The sequence below is a fragment of the Platichthys flesus genome, chromosome 5 (assembly GCF_949316205.1).
Source record: "Platichthys flesus chromosome 5, fPlaFle2.1, whole genome shotgun sequence".
Lineage (NCBI taxonomy): Eukaryota > Metazoa > Chordata > Actinopteri > Pleuronectiformes > Pleuronectidae > Platichthys > Platichthys flesus.
Window position 1 is genome coordinate 22,083,886 of NC_084949.1, and position 20,941 is coordinate 22,104,826.

The following is a 20,941-nucleotide window of genomic DNA, read 5'->3' on the forward strand; positions in this document are numbered from 1 at the left end:
TTTTTTTTCATAAAAGTGGCTGAAAAGAGTTTGAATGAAACAACATTTTATGTGGTTATCATTATTGAAGGTTATCATTTGTGTATTGTATCTGCAATCTAGTCAGTGTTATTATTATATATTGGTCTTTCCAATTATATATCTTCAAAGCAACTTATTGGTTTTGACTTTAGAAATATGAAATAAACAGCTTGTTGCAGTTAATGTATTTATTTGTGTGAGCTCAGAAACTAACATCTTTTAAAATCCAAATCTTTTATTACTACTTATTTTAACACAAACCCCATATTATTTTCTGTCTTACTATTCCATCCACATGATCCTACTTGGATCAACTTTGAAAACCCAGGCCGGATGTGCGTCATCCTTCTCTCCGACTTCCCGCTGGAGGGTGACGGGAGCTCGGGCTCAGGTGGAGCAGCGCATCACACAGGAGGAGGAGAGAGGAGAGAGGGAGCAGAAGGAGAGATATTTATAGCCTGAAGCTGCAGCACAGATAAGGCTTGGGACCGAGCCGCAGACACACACACACTCACTCACACACTCTCAGGGCGTCGGAGAGAGAAGAGTCAAAATGAAACTGTTCCTGTCGATGGTTTTCCTCGGGGTCGCGGCGGTCTCCCTGGCCCACGCGGCCGGTACCGACGGGGAGATCTCCTTCGAGTACCACCGCTACGAGGAGCTGCGGAAGGCGCTGGTGTCCGTGTGGCTGCAGTGTCCCACCATCACCCGCATCTACACCATCGGGGAGAGCTTCGAGGGCCGAGAGATGCTGGTGCTGGAGATGACCGACAACCCCGGGACGCACGAACCTGGTCAGTTTTTACGCACACATTAAAAAGTCCCCTCCACAATGCGGCGGTTGTGCGTGCACCCCCCCCACCCCATCCCATCCCCACTGGTTTCCCTCTCCATCACCACAAGCTGTGATAACACAAACACGTCACGCACCTTTGGCGCATAGCAGCCTGGGTGGTGATGCTTTTTATTCTAAGGGTTATTATAAGAGAAACCGGAGTGGGGACGCTCGGAGGAGGAGCGCAGGTGTGTCGTGCCGTGCGTAAAAAAGAACACCCTGCTCAGCGCATGCAGGGGGCCTGCTGCATTTCTCCAGAGCAGTGCGAGATGATAGATTGTGGGGATCAGCCAAGCAAAGCCGCCATTTTGCTGGTAGATAAGAATCTCTACGTGCTTATCTCGATTCGTGATGGTGCGAAAACAGCCCGAAGGCGGTGGCCTCGTCACAGCACAGCTCCGTGGGCATAGGGTTTCTTTTCTTAATTTTAAATTTAAGATCATTTACAGGCAGAAGCAGATGCATCCGTAGTGTTGGGCTGCAACACGAGCAGAGGGATGAATATTAAATGAACGTCTAGGTGTTGGTCATTTATATGTTTATAGATCGATATACTTCATTTATTCCAGTTTGGGACACGATTGAAATGGGAATGGGGTCTGTCCCTGTCTCCATCCCACTGACAGGACTGGACTGCAGACTGGATCAAACCCCAGGGGAGAAGAAGCAGAAAATGTGAGGCCTTTTAGTTTGAGGGACAGTGAATGCAAATGTGTGGGTAAACCACCACTTCTGCTTTTCTTTAGACGAAGCACCTTCTTCTTCTTCTTCTTTTTATAAATTCACACTTTATAAACACAAACAACATTTGCTTTAGGAGAGGGACGTCTTTGAGATATATTCAAAATGTCACAACAGCTCGAGACGTAAGAAAAAATAAAATATCTGAGAAGACATCAGGCAATACACATCTTTTAGAAGAGAAGCATCTGGACCCACGCCGGATGGGACCTTCACCTCTTCTCCTTTGTGTTTTATCGTTGGATTTTCTTTTGAATCTTTCCTCTCAGCCGTGTCTGCTTCTCACTATTTGATATTCAATACCTCTCCCTAACCCGGTAACAGACTGTAGTAAAACACCACAGACAGGGATGAGAATAAGTCCAGAGCTTCACCGTCCAATCTCTCACAAAGTCTTATATATGTTGTGTATTAATATATTCAAATGTCAACAAACCAGAACCGGCCCTCGAGGTTTTAAGCCCCCTTCATCATAACGCCTCAAATCAATCTGAAAACCAATAAAGAATCGGAGCACGACCCAGACTCCTGTTAGTGAGAGGAACAGTGAATGGATTGACCTGCTGGACATGTAACCTTTCAGATGAAGGCGCGGGTCATTGATTCGTGTCCCAGTCGCTGCAGGAAGGGATTCACTTCAGCACAGTTAACCCCGAGGCCTCAAAAGGAGGAGGCAACTTCGCCTGTAATTACTGTTCACAATGAATTTTGTGAGATGTCAACTGTCAAGTCTCATTAAGGTGTATTTTCTTCTCTGGGTGCGTGTGTGTGGTCTCGAGTGTGCGCCACAGGTTTTGTGTGTTTCTCAGCTCAAATGGTCCCAGGCCCTAATGACCATGCGTACGCACTAAATAAGCCTGTAATAGTGTGGTGGGCGTGTGAGCAGGCATGAGTCACGGTAGCGATGTGAAGCGGCCTTATTACTACCAGATGAGTTTCCAGGCTGCTGCTTCACCGACAGGGGTAGCACCCCCACTCCCTCCCCGCGTCTCCCTTCATCTCTGCTGAGCAAAACATCCATGCCGTGGAGGAGGGGGAGGAGGGGGGGGGGGGGATGAAACCGAGAAGGCAACAGAGAGAGGAGATCTGGAGAACGACAGGGCGAAGGCGAGGGGAGGAAAGTAGAGGTGATGCTTCTAAGTGCAAGGAGGAGAAGTGATGGATGAGCGCGTGTGAGACAGGAGGAGTCAAATCTGCCCCAGACATCTGGAAGCTTCCCTCTGAGGTGCCCGTCCTGATATTTGATCCGACTCGGCAAATGTGTCGAAACTCTTACGGTGGAGCTAAAATAGCGGTTGCCGGGGCAACAGATCGGCTTAGTGCACTGAGCTGCCTGGCTGCTCGTGATTGGCCGGTCGGCCGGCCGGCTCCCGAGGACCACGGGCCTTGAGCTCATGCATCTGTCAGTGAGCAGCCATCTGTCGTATACGCTGCGGCACAGGAAGCGCCCATAGCCAAGAGTGTAAACACACTGGTCACATATTAATTCACGGTGCAGGACGACTGCTGCAAAGTAACCGAGGGCATTTCCCGGAAATAATGCAGGAGGGAATAATGCAGCTGGCAAACTTTCATCGGAAAAAGCTTGTTAGTTGTAGCAGAAATAAACGAGAGAGAAAGTGAGTGACTTGCACGTGAGGAAGATGGAAGATTCAGATCCAAGCAGAACAGCAAAGAGAGAAGATAATGGACTTTACACAAATGTTAGCAGAATGTAAAGAACAGGAGGAATTCCTGCTATGACAACATGGAAATGGTTTGTTGACACCTGAAGATGTATACAGCGATATTTAAATGAGTTAAAGTCATCAAATTTGTGTTAATATTTGATTTATTTTGACACAACTTCCAGTGGAGACTTTGCAGCCAGTTTGCCACAGATTTATCCCAAGTGGACAATAAGTACGAGGCAGACATGACAGACATGACCTGCTTTTATGACTCGGCTACTTATCCACGGCGCCTTATAGGACCCGTCTAGTTCCATCACTAATGACAAGTAGCAGACGTCTATAATTTCTTGGGGTCCCCTGGAAAAGGCTTTTGTCCCCTGGAAACATTTCCTTTCTCGTTTTGTCGCTATTTGATGCACGTTTCTGTATTTGCGTGTGTTTTGACTTTTTGCAGCACGTGTCATGAAATTGAAGTTTGTATTCTTAATTTTCCAAGTGTTTTTTTTATTTACATGTGTTCTTAATTTGCAGTGCTCTCTCTCTGCAATCGTGCAAAGCACATATGAAGCTAGTTTAAACCAAACAGCAGTATGTAATTAAACCTCTCCCCTTTCCATTTCAGATTTAAATGCATCTTACACATTATTATCACACATTATTCAATAATGTTATATTCATGCAATAATATAACGCTGACATGTCATAGTATTTTTTCTTTTGGGACTTTATTCAGGCTGTATTTTGATGATAATAGCCATCACATGAATGATACTTAATTTAGCTCTTGACGTGAAAACATCCTCCACCATCTCACAGCTGGATCATATCTGAGTGTCCAGGAGCTAAAGAAAGGGTTTTCTCTGTGAAATGAGTTCTGGCTAAACTATTGTGACTCTCGTGCCTGAAACTATTTACAGGACTCCTAAAAGAAGGAGAAACTCTACCTCTAGTAATGGGTTTGACTTTGTCTGAAGAAATCATATCGGTATATGAGGCACTGCTCCATCCAATATGGTGCAGACTATGTCATGTGGTCATACGACTCCACACTGAACTGTTTTATCAGACGACAGAGGAAGTATGTAATCCCCAGTGAGCACGCACACAGATGGGAATAGCAGCCACTGGTCATGACATTTTAAAAGACATATGGTCCATCGAATATAAAGTGTCTTTAAAATGAAACATGTTCCTAATAGACTGAGAATAGATTGTAAACCCACTGGAGGGATAGTTTCTCCTGTGAGAATTCCATTCTGCAGGAGGAAGCAGGAGGTGAAAGACGAGGAGAAACAAAAAAGAAAGGAATGATGATTGAAAAAACGGGGGAATCTTTGGTAACGTGAGGGTGATGATAGAGAGAGAGAGAGGTGGGGGAAAGAATGTAGAGGGAACGAGGGAGAGGATGAGAGAAAGGCCGAGGCATCAGCCAGAAGTCATTTATTATACATCACACACCGCATGCATCCTCCGTAAGGTTCTGCATCTCAACACGCTGGGAGACGTCTCTTCGGGTCCTGTGGTGTGTTGACAGTAGAAGTCCCACCTACGTTTCATAGCCTCTTGTACGATGGCTTCTGTTTTGTGCACATTTTCATTAGTTATTCTGAAAAAGCTGAAACATGTTTATCAGATTTTCTGTCTTTTCTTTTGTCATCAGCTTCTGTAACTCCAGTGTTCCCAATCAGTGTAACTACATCGGCCCACAAGGCTTTGGAGAGTTTACCCAGTTTCGTTAAACGGCAAAAAAAACATACTTTTTTTTTCTTTTTTTTTATCGGGTAAAACTAAGAATTGTCCTGTCTCGTGCACCAGGTCATCGAATAGACTCCTCAGTTAATATTAGAATTGGAAATATCGATCTATTAATTCATTAGTCAAGTGGCAGATCGCTCACAAGAGGTAATGGACACAAGGAAACATTAAATTACCAATTTCCACAAAAATATCGGAGGAGAAATTACGTAAATTGGTTGAACTTGGTGTATTCATGTAGAGCTGCGACATTTATAGTAAAAAGCTGATTGAGAAAATACATTTTTAGAGCCTTTTAAAGTAAACATTATCATAATAGTGGGTGCAGTTAAGCAGCTGATTCTAACTATTTTTATTTCTTTATACATTATTAGATTAATGAATAATGTTGATAATTTGCCATTAAGATGACGTTTAGCATTTAGAACTACTATTATGTGGTATGAATATAAAATTTACCGGATTTTACTTCTAGGGCGAACAATCACAGGAACCTCTCTGTCATTAGACCCACTCATTAAGGAATCATAAAAATATCAGTCAATGGTCAGTGAAAGATAATTCCACATACACTCTATTTAAGGTTAGATTAAAGTATTGAATAACATTTGGGCTCCATATAATACATGTGTCTGCAGTTGTATGATCCCGAACGTCACCTGTCGATGGCATTAGCATTTTGTTAATGTTTTATTTGTCCTGTTTTGTTGACGTGTGTGTTTGTAATGTCAGAAGACAAAGCCGGGAGTCCTTTAGGGCCTAACACGCTAGTTACACACAGAGTGAGAGTGTGTTTGCTTCCCGGAGGATTCGTCTCCCTGAGCACCTGCTCCTCTCAGGGTTGCCACGACGACAGAGAGCCCTATAATATATGACATCACAGCTACACTCATTAGTGCGTGGTCGCCCCGGAGAACGTATTGACCCCCCGTCACGCGGGTTTGATAATTCCAGACAAAGTGGAGGATGATGCAGTGAGATCAGCCGACGTCAGATGTGTTTAATTGACCTGTGGAGAGAAGACATCAGCTGGTGTTAAGAAGGGAGGGGCTTCATCAGCCTGTCAGACACACTTAGACGATCTCACACAGACAATCTCACACACACAATCTCACAGACACACACACAATCTCCACTGCTCAGCGATATTAAAGATACAAAAGGTGTTGTAGGAGCCAAGTTAACCTTTATGTTGACTCCTATGCATATATTTCTTTATTAGTACGTGCATGTGTGTGTATGTAAGAATGAATGAGTGACACTATGTCAGTAGGTGTTTTTACCCCCACCTAGAGGACACCTGAACTGGACCTGAGAGGCTGAAGGTGGAGCCCAAGGGGGAAAGGCCTTAGGAGCCAGCAGCCAGAGCATCTGGGCGTGGCTGAGGAAGGCAACAGTTTTTTGACCGTGTGCTCTGACGTTTGCCATGAGAACTGTAAGACTCTTTAGTTTAATATCTTTTAGTTTATTTCCACCAACTTGTAATCCACCTTTCTGCAATAAACGGTCAAAGGGACCAACTGGACTCAGCTCTACTCCTCATCTTTTCTACACGCGTCAGAACCAAAATCGAGCTCAGCCACCAGTGCTTCCGGTGTCTACATACATTCTTCTTCCACCATCGATGGTTTATAAAGATGGACGACATGACGGCTCCTCTAAAGTGGAGCCAAACCGTCTCAATCGCCCCCTAGTGGCTGGCGACACTACAGGTCATAAACCCTGCCTCCTCCATGAAGGTGGACTGGACCAAACTAAGTTCACGTCAAATACATTTTTCTCAAAGAGGGTTTCTGTCATGTTAGGTTGTTCTTATCACTCTGATGTTTGTTCAAGTGTAAATGTTTCTGGTAAATTTGGTTTAATTAATTATTTGTTGCTTTAAAACGGGTGAAACATCATGATTGACAGCCGAGGTCGACTCACGATTGTTGCAGCTCTGCAATGACACATCACAGTCGCCTTTTCATAAAATACATTGCTCTTCTTATCCACATTCCCCTAAAACCCACCCAACCACATTGTCAATACCTAGATGCATTGGCCCATACACTGACTCTAATCGTTTCTATGTCTGTCAACTGTTCTACATGTATGAAACATGTTCAGCTGTGTTTCCTGTCCCGTAAGAACATGAGCCTCAACAACACAGAAACATGTTTCTTCAGGGAGAACGAGAAGTCTCTAGATGCTGAGCATCTGGGTAACAGCTTGAATCATTGTCACTCGTTTTGGCCAAGTCCAGCTTCAAAGTGTGTGTGTGTGTGTGTGTGTGTGTGTGTGTGTGTGTGTGCTTGTGTGTGTGTATGCGTTTGTGTGTGTGACAGCTCTGCCAGGCCTCTGAAGCCTGTAAAATCCATTCGCTAATGTCAAGACGGAGAGAGTTAATTGTAGTCTTGAAATCATTAGAAGAACCAGATTTGAGCATTTAAAAATAACCTGACTGCCAGATGTGGGCTGGTCAGAGTGTGCGTGTGTTTGTGTGTGTGCGTGTGTGTGCACATGTGTTACTCACTCATGAAACCACTGGACTCTTTACGGATACATCAAAAACTCAAAAATCTTCAGAAATTGATTAAATAAAGATGCAAATGAAAAATATTGGCACATGCACACTTGTATTATCACTCTACAGGACATGAACATAACAAACTGGTTTTGATAAAGTTTAAAAATGTCAACAGGAGAATAAAATCAAAGTTGAGTTCAAAACAGTCTCTTCATCTACATTTCATCACTCGACGCTGTTCTGAACAAAAGAGCCCCCCCCCCCATGCAGAGAGTTGTCTGATTTGTCGTGCAGCCACAAAGCCACTAATCTCCAGTATGTAGTTCTTCAGAAGAACGGGCTCTCTGAGACTTTATACGGCTCCATATTATCACTCGTCTTCATCGTGTGCTGTTCGAGTGAACAGAGGAGAAACGAGGCTAATTAGTATGTGACACAGATGGTTTGGAGCCTCAGTCATTAAAACACAGCCCTGTGAAACATTCTGATATAAATAGATCTGAGATATGTAACGTTTATTTACAGGATGAAGGAAAGGGAGAGAAATTATTTCCCTTCACTGACATTGGCAACAAAGGTTTGTCCACAAAACAGTGAGAGTACTATTGTAATAAATTGTCCCTTAAATATAAACTAACTCTGACTCGTAGGTATCAGTCCTGTAAATATACCAGATTTTTCAAGATCCATGAATCATTCCATGAAAAATCTGTGAAAGTGTAACATCTTATCTCACAATGTTAAAGAAAGTGGAAAAAGTTCCAAACTTGCACGAAATATTTTATGGATTTTCCCCGAACCCACATCCTTTCACCAATCAGTCGACCATCCAGCAAACAGTCCGGGGAGGAAACCAGCTCCTTGGGTGGGAGTACATTAGTGATGGGCAACACCACAACCATTAGTAACAGAGCCAGACTCACCAAAAATCTATATTTTCTGTTATAAAAAGTTGCTCATGTACTGAGAGACGTGATTCAGTAATAGACAAACATTAAACCTTTCCATTTTCTACTCTCTGTTAATCTCTTAATCACACGCGTGTGAGTTTTTTTATTTATAAATTATAAACAAAACTTAAACCTTCTGCACAATGGTAAAAGATTGGTATCATTTATGCAATGGGCTTTTCTCTTGTTTATATTAAATGAAATCCTGTTATATTATAATCATATCATACTCATTTATCTAGAAAGAATCCACATAGTATCTGAAAGAGCAAGCTACAATTGAAAGTAGGGGTGGTGGATATAATCAAAAGATACATTTCCTATCAATCGATATCAATAATTATGATAAATGTCACATTATTTTAGGTTTAAAGACTCAGTGAAGTTTGTGGTTTTTCTTCCTTATGAGTGGAGAATTTATTTATTTTAAATCATCACTTAGCTTACTCTATGTATAAGCATTATATCAATAATAATTGCTGAAAATTATATTGTGACAATTATTGATCATGTTTTATTGCCCAGCCCTTTGTTAAAGCATGGTTTCTGTTGGCTGTTTGTTTTGGTGAGGACCTGACAGACTTAAAGGTTGAGAGAGTGACTGATAAACTGCTCCACCAGACAAACGCTGGATTTATAGGCTGCCACAGTCCCTGAGGATCCCTAACGTGGTCGCAGAATGTCCTGGAGTTAAACTCTCAGTGGCGAAGTCGAATCTGATCTCGGACCTGTCACTCCAACCCGAGTCGGGGACAACAGTCTGTGACAGTGTCTCCCAGTAATCCACCGTCTCTCACTCATTATTGTCCAAATGGAGTCCTGGGCCTCGGCGCTCAATTCCGTTTAATCCCTCATGTGATGACTCAGTGTGTTTGTCACTGCTGAGGTGTGAAGCTTCAGTGTTATACTAATGTGTGTGTGTGTGTGTGTGTGTGTGTGTGTGTGTCCAGGGTAACATCCATTACAAATCAGATAGCGTTATCAGTGACGTTCTCATTTCTATGACTACTAATGAAAACCACCTTGTGTTACAAAGGGTATGACATCACGGGGATGTTTCTCCTCAGGATTACATGTGTTCACTTCAACATCATCAATCTCATTTAAATTCTCTTCAGCATCTCACTCCCACGAACCCCTGCACAGACAAAGGTTGAATACACAACGTTGAATTACGGTTGATTGTGTGACACGGTAACACAACGAGTGTCTCATTGTGTGTCCCTGCAGGCGAGCCCGAGTTCAAGTACATCGCCAACATGCACGGCAACGAGGCGGTGGGCCGAGAGCTGCTCATCTACCTGGCCCAGTACCTGTGCAACCAGTACCAGCAGGGCAACGAGACCATCATCGACCTGGTCCACAACACCCGGATCCACCTCATGCCCTCCATGAACCCCGACGGCTTCGAGAAGGCCGCGTCACAGGTGATGTCACAGCACGACACGGTGAATACAGACAAACAGGATCCAATTTAGATTAGAAGACTACAAACAATCACTAAAACAGGGAGTGATTGCAGCTCCCGGCTTTAAATTACACGTACACTGCATTTAGGAATAGTCATTATTCAAATCCGGCCCGATCTGACCGTCCTCTGCTGTTTCCTGCTCAGCCCGGAGAGATCAAGGACTGGTTCGTGGGCCGCAGCAACGCCCAGGGCGTGGATCTGAACCGGAACTTCCCCGATCTGGACCGCATCATTTACGTCAACGAGAGGGAGGGCGGAGCCAACAACCACCTGCTGCAGAACATGAAGAAGGCCGTGGACGAAAACACCAAGGTACAACAAATCTGAATAAAAATAATATCAATTTAAAAGGGATTTTCAGGTGAAAAAACATTCTTCCTCTAATATGAAGCTCCTACATTCAGTTTTTCTATAAATTTCCATAAAAGTTCATATATACAGAATTTCTAAGAAAACAATCACTATTTACAATTAAAAAACAATAAACTTAAATTGTATAGATTAAATAGACCAAAAACACCATCATATAGTATAATAATAATGATAATAATACTAATTATAGTTTTATTGATAATAATAGAGACGAGCCTCAGATATATCCCAGATACTTTTTAAATTACTTAAGCAAAAGGCCGATATTTATTCTTTCTGTCTATAAATCCCATTAATCAGATATTGTAGGTCTGATATGAATCTTGATAAGTGAAGGGACATGTCAATCATAACATATGTTGAGCTCATTAACGTGTTACATTAGTTCCTGGTAACTATCGATCAATAATATTTAAAAAAAATCACCATTAGTAGTATTTTCTGCTGTTTGTAAGTTATAGTTGTAGATGCAGGAATACCATTGACTTTCTTACATGTGTGTTTATTTTTTTAATATTCATAATTGATGTTTTGTGTTTGCAGCTGGCTCCAGAGTCCAAGGCAGTGATCCACTGGATCATGGATATTCCTTTTGTCCTGTCGGCTAACCTGCACGGAGGAGACGTGGTGGCCAACTACCCATACGATGAGACCCGCACTGGTACATGGACACACACACACACACACACACACACACACACACACACACCTTGTTTCTGTGTTTGGTTTGTTCAGTCGTGTAGAAACTGTTCCTTTCCTCTTCATGAGAATGTTTCCACCGTTTTATTGAGAGAGAACAATGACCTATAACTGAACCAACCAACGATTTATCCGTTTTTCTTGAGAATGTCGTAACTCTAAATCAAATCAGATGAATTTTTTTTCCCCTGCCGCTGTTTCCTGGGCATCATTACTCAAAGTAAATAAAACATGTGTTTGCGTAAGCACAGGTTTAATGTGCAGCAGCAGCAGGTGTTCAGTTAATACTTTATCACTGTCTGAACACGCTCTGTTCCCCTCCTCCTGGTTTGTGGTGTCAGGATCCACTCACGAGTACAGCGCCAGTCCAGATGATGTGATGTTCAAGTCTCTAGCCAGAGCCTACTCCATTTACAACCCGGTGATGTCCGACCAGCACCGAGCCCCGTGCCGCAAGACCGACGACGACACCAGCTTCAAAGAGGGCATCACTAATGGAGGGGCCTGGTACAGTGTGCCAGGAGGTAAGGAGCAAACATCATTCCTGATTAAACCCATTTATAACTCTACACTACTTACCTGATTTTTATGGAGTGTTTTTTAGTTTTATGGCTTTTTATTTACTTTAGTGTCAATTATATATCTCTTACTACCTTACATTTATTGTATGTTGTCTTGTCAATTATTAATTGCTTTGGTTTCCATTAGTGTCTAAATCTAAATGTTTTTTCACCTGTAAAGCACTTTGAATTGCATTTTAATAGTTCCAAAGCTGCTATATGAGTTAAAGAAATGCTAAAATACAAATAAAAATAAGTATAAACTAGAATGGTCCTCAGTAGAGGCTGCACCAAATATCAAGCACTCAGATAACAGTGTCCTCTAAGTGCCTGATTTTCTTCATCAAGGGCCATGAATTATTTACTTGGAATTTGGTGAGAATGTTGAAAAACACCCTATTTTGTAACGTTAAAGGAAAATAAATCCCGGATCCACATCCTGATCTGCATCTACATTCAATTCCTTCTTCTGAAATATGATGATTTTTATATATCATTCTGTCAGCCCTACAACACTAGTGTTCCTCATGATGATGATGATGTCATTAAATTCATTCTCCTCCTCCATCTTGTGCCCCGTCACAGGAATGCAGGATTTCAACTACCTCAGCAGCAACTGCTTCGAGATCACTCTGGAGCTCAGCTGTGACAAGTTCCCCAGCGAGGACTCACTGAAGCTCTACTGGGAGCAGAACCGCAACTCGCTGGTAAACTACATCGAGCAGGTAGGCAGCAAACCGGCTCTATAAATAGCCTCCAACATTGTCATCTTTTTTTCTAAAGGTGTGTTTGATGCAAAGACCCCAAAAAACCAACAAAAAAACTTGCTAAGATGCTTATGCTCAACAGAAATTGGAAAAAGCAGGTACTGAAATAACCTGCTTTACAATAATTGGCGCAGTTATTTCTCCTATTTATTTTTTATTTTTGCATGATGACCCAATAAAGAGTAAATTCATTTTAAAAAAAATTATCTCCACTCTCTCAAGCACCTTTGACGTAGAGAAAGTAAACAGCATTGAATTAAAAACTCGCCACAGTGATGTGTTATTCCTGTTTATACTATTCCCAGCCCATGCTGCCTCTCACACTCAGTCATTTACCAGCTGACGTCAAGTTAGTCTGTGAGGGTTCAGGGTTTGAGTCCTGAGGGGGAATCACTGGGATTCAGCCAAACTAACAGGGAGGAAACACAAAGACGGGACGAGACGAAACACAGAGCCCGAACCAGGAAGCAGTTAAAAACCCCAGAGACAATCCACAATGTCAACAGCACAACAGTTTTGATAAGAAAACAGTGAATGGAGTAGGTCAAAGGATCCAAACTGCGTCCAAAGGGAACTGAACCATTTTAAAACCACAGACAGAATTAAATTTCCTAGTAAAATTTTATTTTTGTGTGCCTGTGTGTGTGTAACGTGTGTCTTTGTGTGTAGGTTCATCGTGGTGTCAAGGGCTTCGTGCGTGACCACCAGGGTAACCCCATCTCCAACGCCACCATCTCTGTGGAGGGTATCGACCACGACCTCACAACAGGTATCAGCATCGAGTGCAAATTATGATGTAACACACACACACACACACCGACACAAACAAACTCTAAGGACAAGAGGCCTGGAGTGTAAGCCGTTGCAATACTGCCACCTTCTGGATATAGTGCACTATTTCTCCTTTTCTATTGTCACTTCTACCTGCTCCAGAGAGATAGAAATGCGTGCTCAGTGCTGTGAATGTGATTATTTATTGAGCTGAGCATCAGCTTCCTGCTCCGGAGTTTGTATTAAGTACATGTACTAATAAGAGGATCTGTATTCTGTAGCCAAAGATGGAGATTATTGGCGTCTGCTGGCTCCAGGAAACTTCAAAGTGGCCGCCTCTGCTCCAGGATACCTGACTGTGATCAAGAAGGTGGCTGTTGCCTACAGCCCCGCAACCAGGGTAAGGCTCACTGACAGAATGTGAGCAAAGGGCAGCTCGTTGTGTGTTGGTCATCGAGATGAGACGTCTCCGACAGGAAGGAGCTGCCTGCTGTCTCTGAACGATGCTCTCACTTTGTACATGGGTCTAACTTGTTCAGAAATGGGACATAAAGGCCCCTGTTCCTAACAATATACAGTAAAGCATCCCACTAGGATCTGTGTAGTTTTTAATATACCAACTGAGTGAAATGTGAGTTTAATTGTAAACCTACTGTAATTAGTCATTTAAATTAAAAAATGAATATTTTTGAAGAGAAACTTTATACTTCCTGAACATTTCCACTATATTTCCCATGGCAACAAACATGGAGTATTTGTACTATAAATGCCACATTTTTGCTATTAATGCAGTGCACAAAGGGAATTGAGGGGCTATTTCTTTACTTATACATTTATTTATTTAATATATTTATTTATAATTTGTTGATCTATTTTTTTCTGTATTTGTACATTTATTCATCCATTCATTTGTTTGTTTGTTCGTATATGTATCTATACATTTCTTAATTAAATTTTATTATTTTTATGTATTTACTTATACGTGTATTTATTTCTGTATTTATTTATATATTTTTAGATTTAGTTATTTCTACATTTAGTCATCCATTTATTTATTTCTACACTTCTACATGTATTTATTTCAGTATTTTCCTGCATGTGGATACAGCCCACTAAGACAACAGTATAATGTTTCGACTGCTTGTGTGTCAGGTGGACTTTGAGCTGGAGTCTCTGATGGAGAGGAAGGAGGAGGAGCGGGAGGAGCTGATGGACTGGTGGAAGATGATGTCAGAGACACTGAACTTCTGAAGCTCTCGTCTGCTTTGCGATTGGACCGTTCACACGCCGATGTAATATATTCAACGTCCTATGTGCTCGTCCACTTCGAGAAGAAGAAAAAAAAAGAATATATTGTCTCTTATTTGTTTTGTTCTCTCTTTCAATCATCATTTTAATTGATTATGTTGTTTATTAATGTGTTAACAGATTGCCTCACACTCCTGTAGATTGTTCAGATATCCTGCACAGACACACAGGAGGAGAATTTGCAGGCAGTGTGACAGCAATGGGATTGGTGTGGATTTCTGTGGTGTTTCGTTCATTATCGTACACGTGATTGAAAACCATAGCACCCATCTATATAACCAACGAGTGGCTGAGTAATAATGTGTGTTAAACAGCCGTTCACATCTTTACCACGTGGCTCTGTTCATGAGAAATAATCACATTTCCTGTTTTCAATGTCTCTGTTTCTCCAGGCTTTAGTGAAAAAAAAACACACAAACACAATGCATGCTTCTACTTCCACAACAACACACACCAATGACAAATACTCTTTCTGTGTAACATATCAAAAAAGTACAACTATGGTTTTGAGATAATCAGGGACATTAAAAACACTGTAAACATTATACTATAAACTACACAGGCAAGCTCATCCCCCTGTATGTTATTGATGTTGAGATTTTTTTTAACTGACTACAGCACAGCATTGATTTTAGCACAAGGTGAATGGTTATAATATACATCTATATACTGTACTATGAAGTAGGCAAGTAGCAGGAACAGTCTGGTTTTTGTACCAAATCAATCAATCAAAGAAAAACGAGGCCATGAAACGAATGAATCGATCCGCCTCAGTTTCCCTTTGTCTGTCCACCACACAGGGAATAATAAGGACGTGTGGCAGAAGGTGTTTTTCAAGGATAAATTGACACTATAATCTTCTGGGTGGACACAGTGCGGACACAGTTCACCCGGTCTGAGACCATGGGAAGAATTTATTGAATGTAAAGCTACAGTAACTGATAAAGAACTGTAAAGAATGAACAGATCAATAAAACGCCCCCCCTCTTTGTGTTGTCAGCCAGTGTCATCGCCTTTTCTTACAGGAGCGACAGTACATCCCCCAAACTGAAACAACGAAGACGTGTCCAAATGACACGCCGTGGATAGAATGAATCGATTATCTGCACATGGAATAAACCACAACCAAATCTGTATTTCATGTTTTTTTTGCCTTTATTATAGTAACAATTCACATGGATGCAGTGACATGTGCAAGTGTCCATCCATGTGGACAACTTGCTGTGGACAAAGTATGCACACAAGTTTCTCACAAAATAAAACATTCACGAACTTACATCGATGAGCTATATGCAACACACCTTGTCGTTCTCTGCCTTCACAGCCTCTGTCTTCACTTCAGGTGATAACACACTTTTGTGATAGGTGATATTTCGAGCTTTCGACTGATCCTTGGTTTGCTCTTCACAACAGACCCTTCACCATCTTCCCCCGCTGGGGCACGAGAGGGAGCAGTGATGGTAAGTAAGGTCTGGGAGGACAGTGGAGGGCTCTGAAGCAGGGCAGGCCTCACTGTAGAGCTTTTACTCTTTTCCTTTTGGGTGAAAGTTGATCGATATGTATGGAGGACCATACATGACTTAAGTAAAATAAATAAATGTATAAATGAATACAGAAATAAATAAATAAAAAAGGAAATTAATTAATTAATACAGAAATAAATAAATAAATACGTTAATAACAACAGAAATATCAAAATAAATGTCTTAAATATATTTGCACATTTATTTATTCCCTGATATATTTCCTTTTCATTTGCATAGTCCTATTTTTTATCATATAAATATTTAAATAACCTTAACTAACCCTCTGAACTTGAATTAGTTCATTTTAAGTGTGAACTGGCTCAACGCTGCGAACAGCTACTGGACACCAGTCAGCATTGAGAGGCAGAGGTAGTAGGGCTGGATCATTACACTCCTGTGACCAATCCTGCATGAGACTGCGGTTAGGCCCGCCTTTCTCATTAGCATAAGGACTATGCAAATGAAAAGGAAATGTATCAGGGAATAAATGAATGTGCAAATATATTTAAGACATTTATTTTGACATTTCTGTTGTTATTAACGTATTTATTTATTTATTTCTGTATTAATTTATACATTTATTTATTTTTACTTAAGTCATGTATGGTCCTCCATAGATATGATCTTCTGGATTTGCTTTATTGGTCTCAACAATGTTTGAGTCTTTCTTTTTGGTGGCCACTGCTTCCCCTTTTTTTTCTTTACCTTGTCGTTCTTTGCCTTCAAGCCGCTGGAGCTTGAGCAGTGATGGTAAGACAGGGTCTGGGAGGTCAGTTCTTTGCCTTCACAGCCTCTGTCTTCACAGCCTCTGTCCTCACTTTAGGCTTTATATTCTGATCCTTCCATTTCCTGGTTCTATCAGAATGGGATTTGGATACCTTCTTGTTTCCATCGGTTCAACCCTGAGAGGAGTAGCAACATCTCTGTCTACTGAATGGTGTGATGGCTCAGGTTCCTCCCTGTCTCTGCTGCCGCGACCACTGTGATGTAGTGAAGGATGTTGGTTGTCGTAGTCTTTGCAGTTTTTGTTGTACAAGTCGTCGTACTCCTTTACCAATTGTCGATACTTTTCTCTCTCCCAGCGATCATGGCATCCAGGACTTGGTCCCTTGAGTTCATACGGTGGACGTCCCCGAGGAGGTGGCTCCCGTCCACCAGGGCTGCGTTTCCGGAAGCCATCATGGGAGCGAGACCGGGACCTGAAGGATGCTGGTACTTCTGCTACCTCCCATTGTCCGGCCCGGAAGGGAGGAGGAAACAATAAGAGCGAGTCGGACCTTGACCGTGAAAGCCCGGAACTGCGCCCAGTGTGCCTGGAATAAGGGGAGCATGGATAAGACCGCCCATGGGAGCGTGAACGGGACCTGAAGGGTGCTGGTTCTTCTGGTACCTCCCAGGGTCCGGCCCGGAAGGGAGGAGGAAACAACAAGTCTGAGTCGGACTTTGACCGTGAACGCCTGTTACTGCGTCCAGTGTGCCTGGAATAAGGGGAGCGTGGATAAGACCGCCCATGGGAGCGTGAACGGGACCTGAATGGTGCTGGTACTTCTGGTACCTCACATGGTCCGGCCCGGAAGGGAGGAGGAAAGAACAAGACTGAGTCGGACTTTGACCCTGAACGCCTGTTACTGCGTCCAGTGTGCCTGGAATAAGGGGAGCGTGGATAAGACCGCCCATGGGAGCGTGAACGGGACCTGAAGGGTGCTGGTTCTTCTGGTACCTCCCAGGGTCCGGCCCGGAAGGGAGGAGAAAAGAACAAGACTGAGTCGGACTTTGACCGTGAACGCCTGTTACTGCGTCCAGTGTGCCTGGAATAAGGGGAGCGTGAACGGGAGCGGGATCGACTCGGGGAATAAGAATAAGACCTGGATCCAGATCTTGCACTAGATCGAGTGTACGGAGAGCGGCCGAATGGCTGCGGCCTGGGAAAAGAAAGAATCGAACCGATTGGAGGAGGAGATAGAAGGCCAGAGGTGTAAGGAGGAGGGTGGGGCTGTGGTGGGGGCGGGGAACCGATTGGAGGAGGAGGTAGAAGGCCAGAGGTGTGGGGAGGAGGGTAGGACTGTGGTGGGGGCCGGTAACGGATTGGAGGAGGAGGTAGAAGGCCAGAGGTGAAGGGAGGAAGGTTCAGATGTGCTGGGGGCGGGTAACGGATTGGAAGAACAGGTATAAAGAGATAGATGTTGGGAGGAGAGTCTGGTGGGGGCGGATATTTAGACAGGTACACCGGAGGGGGAGGTGGTGGAGGTAAGGCGGGGGGCTGATTTTCTTTTCCTGTGTAGTACCTGGTTCAAGGGAGAGAAACATTCATTGACCGGCCAAAATATTAGCATACAAACATTAAATAGTTCCTTAGACGGGGTCTCACCTCTCCCAGTGTCTGCCTCCTCGTCGGTGAGGGTGATGGGGCCGTGACCTTGATGGGACCTTTCAGAGTTAGGGTTAGAGTTAGGGTTAGAGTTAGGGTCAGGAATGCGTCTAGGCGATCTAACCTAGAGGTTAGGTGTGTCAGAACGATCTCGCCAACACACGGTCAACAGAAGATACACAGAGCTCAATCATTGTTGACAGAATGTTTTTGAGACATGTGACTAAAGCCAAAAAGAGGAGAAGAGAGTGAGAGTTGAAAGGTGAGAGGAGGAGGAAGACAGAGTGTTGTTTTTAAGTACCGGTGTAGGTGATCTGTCCTCATCTGAGTCAGAATCATGTCTGCAAAAATACACAGGACAAAAAGAAATCATCAGTTACCAACATTGTGACCGACCAGAGGATCAATTTAACATGTATAACTAGGAAATCTAATATAAACAAACAAGTGACTTAAAATCATCAGGGACTTTGCTGATTCATCATAAAACAAGTTATAACTTTAAACGTACATAATGATCACGGAGGAGGGCTCCGGGATGTGAGAAGAATCCGTCTGCAGGAGAATCACAGTACAGATAATACAGGTGTTAACACAACTTCTAAGTGTTACACAGCGGAAGATAAGAGCCCAGATAGTTCCCCACCACATCTGTGTCCAGTCCCTCACGCCATTTAGGTCTTCCCACCAAAATCAAGGTGTTTATCGAGTATTCAAAGTCCAGGAGATAATGCTTGAGTATATTAGAGTGAGAATTTAAACCACTGACTATCCACAAACCTAGACATGGATAACTGGGCTAAAGACCACTCAGCTCTCTACTGACGGCTTTGTGTTACAATCCAGAAAAGGTTAACAGACACATCTAGAGCTGGGTCTTTTTTAGAGTTGCTTTCATTAAAACAAAGCTTAATTGAATTTTAAAGATAATTTAAACAACTACTGTTTAATTATATATTTATGCTGAAGTCAAATCCCTTTAAAATCATTTACAGCTAGTATACAAAACTTTAGCACAATAAGTTGCAAGATAATAGGTGAAAGGAGGAGGAAGACAGAGTGTTGTTTTTACATACCGGTGTAGGCGATCTGTCCTCATCTGAGTCAGAATCATGTCTGCAAAAACACACAGGACAAAAAGAAACCATCAGTTACCAACATTGTTACCGACCAGAGGATCAATTTAACATGTATAACTAGGAAATCTAATATAAACAAACCAGTGACTTAAAATCATCAGGGACTTTGCTGATTCATCATAAAACAAGTGATAACATAAAACGTACATAATGATCACGGAGGAGAGTTCCGGGATGTGGGCTTCATCATCGGTATATTCTACAAAACACAGGCAACAAATCATTAGAAAACAAAAACACAACAATCCAACGATGACTCCACAATTCACTCAATAGAGCTGAAATGCCTTTGTAAGTAAACAGATGCATGAAGTGGATTTGCAAAGACATTGATTAAACGTATTTATTCATATATATATATATATATATATGTTTGTATAAAAATAAATAATTTATTAAAAAAAGCTGAGTGTTAAATTGTAAAGCTCAGGAGATAGTTAGTTACTTTCGACAAAACCCTGTAAAGAGATTAAACAATTAATTAACAGAAGGCTATGTTATTGCCATTTGAAAAGCAAATTAAACTGTTTAGAGTATTTAAAGCAGCTTATTGTGTTTATAACGTATTTCTAGTAAAACTAGGATGAACTCTATAGGGACGACTTTGGATAAATCAGGCAAATTGAATTTAAAATGTTTGGCATCGGGGAAATTAAAAAGATTCAAAGAATTAAACAATATAATTTTTTTTTCGAGACCCATTATAATATAATTCTACCTGAAAACATGTAATTTACTAACTAAAGATGTCAAAGCAGAGAAAATATAATTTGAGAGGCTAGAATCTGCTGTTAATTGGCACATTGTGAAACATTTTGCTCGAAAAGATAAATAAACTATTATTCTATGAGCTGCTGATTAGTTCAATATTAGTCGGTTCAGAAAATCCACATAATCAATGTCAAATAATGGAGAAAAAGCCCTTCCATCATTTACAGTAACCCGCTATAAATAATGTCTGACAGATGTGTCACACGTGAGTGAAGGCGTCAGGTGACAACTTACCCTCACGGGTCTGCGCATTTGGGATCAACGGTTCGAGGTCTGTGGCCTCGCGGCGATCCTGTCTGTTAATCTCATTTCTGAGTCTGGCAGACAGCGCATTTAATTGGACTCTGATGTTTGCCCAAAAATGTTGGTCAGGGAACGACATTTTAACCGGTCAAGCCTGATATGAAAACCTAATAAAAACAGTGTGTTACGTGTTCAGTTAATTCAGGTTAAATCCACAAAATGGAACTGGAGCCAAACTAGGGCAGATCATAGAGGGTCTTTCGGTGTCAACAGAAACAGCCACTGATACATCAAGACAGAAACTGCTGCTGATATACTGCCACACTTCAAAGTCAACTTCCTCAGTTTTTACAAAGATTATAGGCAGTGGCTTTGATGCCAAATTGTTTTATTTAAAATCTGCAGTCCCCTTCAAAACCAGCTGGGGGCGATAATGTGCCTTGTTTGATTTTTGTTTTACGA

General features: G+C 42.1%; 1 protein-coding gene across 2 annotated transcripts; it reads left to right on the forward strand.

Moving 5' to 3' along the window:
- The first annotated feature begins 418 nt into the window (after positions 1 to 418).
- cpe (carboxypeptidase E) lies at positions 419 to 15,431 on the forward strand. 2 transcript variants are annotated; one of them, XM_062387762.1, is made up of 9 exons: positions 419 to 815; positions 9,715 to 9,932; positions 10,100 to 10,267; positions 10,871 to 10,988; positions 11,368 to 11,550; positions 12,172 to 12,311; positions 13,023 to 13,122; positions 13,406 to 13,524; positions 14,277 to 15,431. In XM_062387762.1, the coding sequence occupies exons 1-9, from the start codon at positions 575 to 577 to the stop codon at positions 14,373 to 14,375; spliced, it is 1,386 nt and encodes a 461-aa protein (XP_062243746.1). In that variant the 5' UTR covers positions 419 to 574; the 3' UTR covers positions 14,376 to 15,431. The 2 variants fall into 2 exon arrangements, with proteins under 2 accessions (XP_062243746.1, XP_062243747.1); XM_062387763.1 differs by having other exon boundaries at positions 422 to 815; positions 9,715 to 9,911.
- The last annotated feature ends 5,510 nt before the right edge of the window (positions 15,432 to 20,941 follow it).

Bases quoted from the DNA above. Each gene is read 5' to 3' on its own strand.
- cpe (XM_062387762.1), top strand. From the start codon at position 575: ATGAAACTGTTCCTGTCGATGGTTTTCCTCGGGGTCGCGGCGGTCTCC. The intron at 816-9,714 runs GTCAGTTTTTAC...GTGTCCCTGCAG, and splicing joins CCCCGGGACGCACGAACCTG to GCGAGCCCGAGTTCAAGTAC. The intron at 11,551-12,171 runs GTAAGGAGCAAA...GCCCCGTCACAG, and splicing joins CTGGTACAGTGTGCCAGGAG to GAATGCAGGATTTCAACTAC.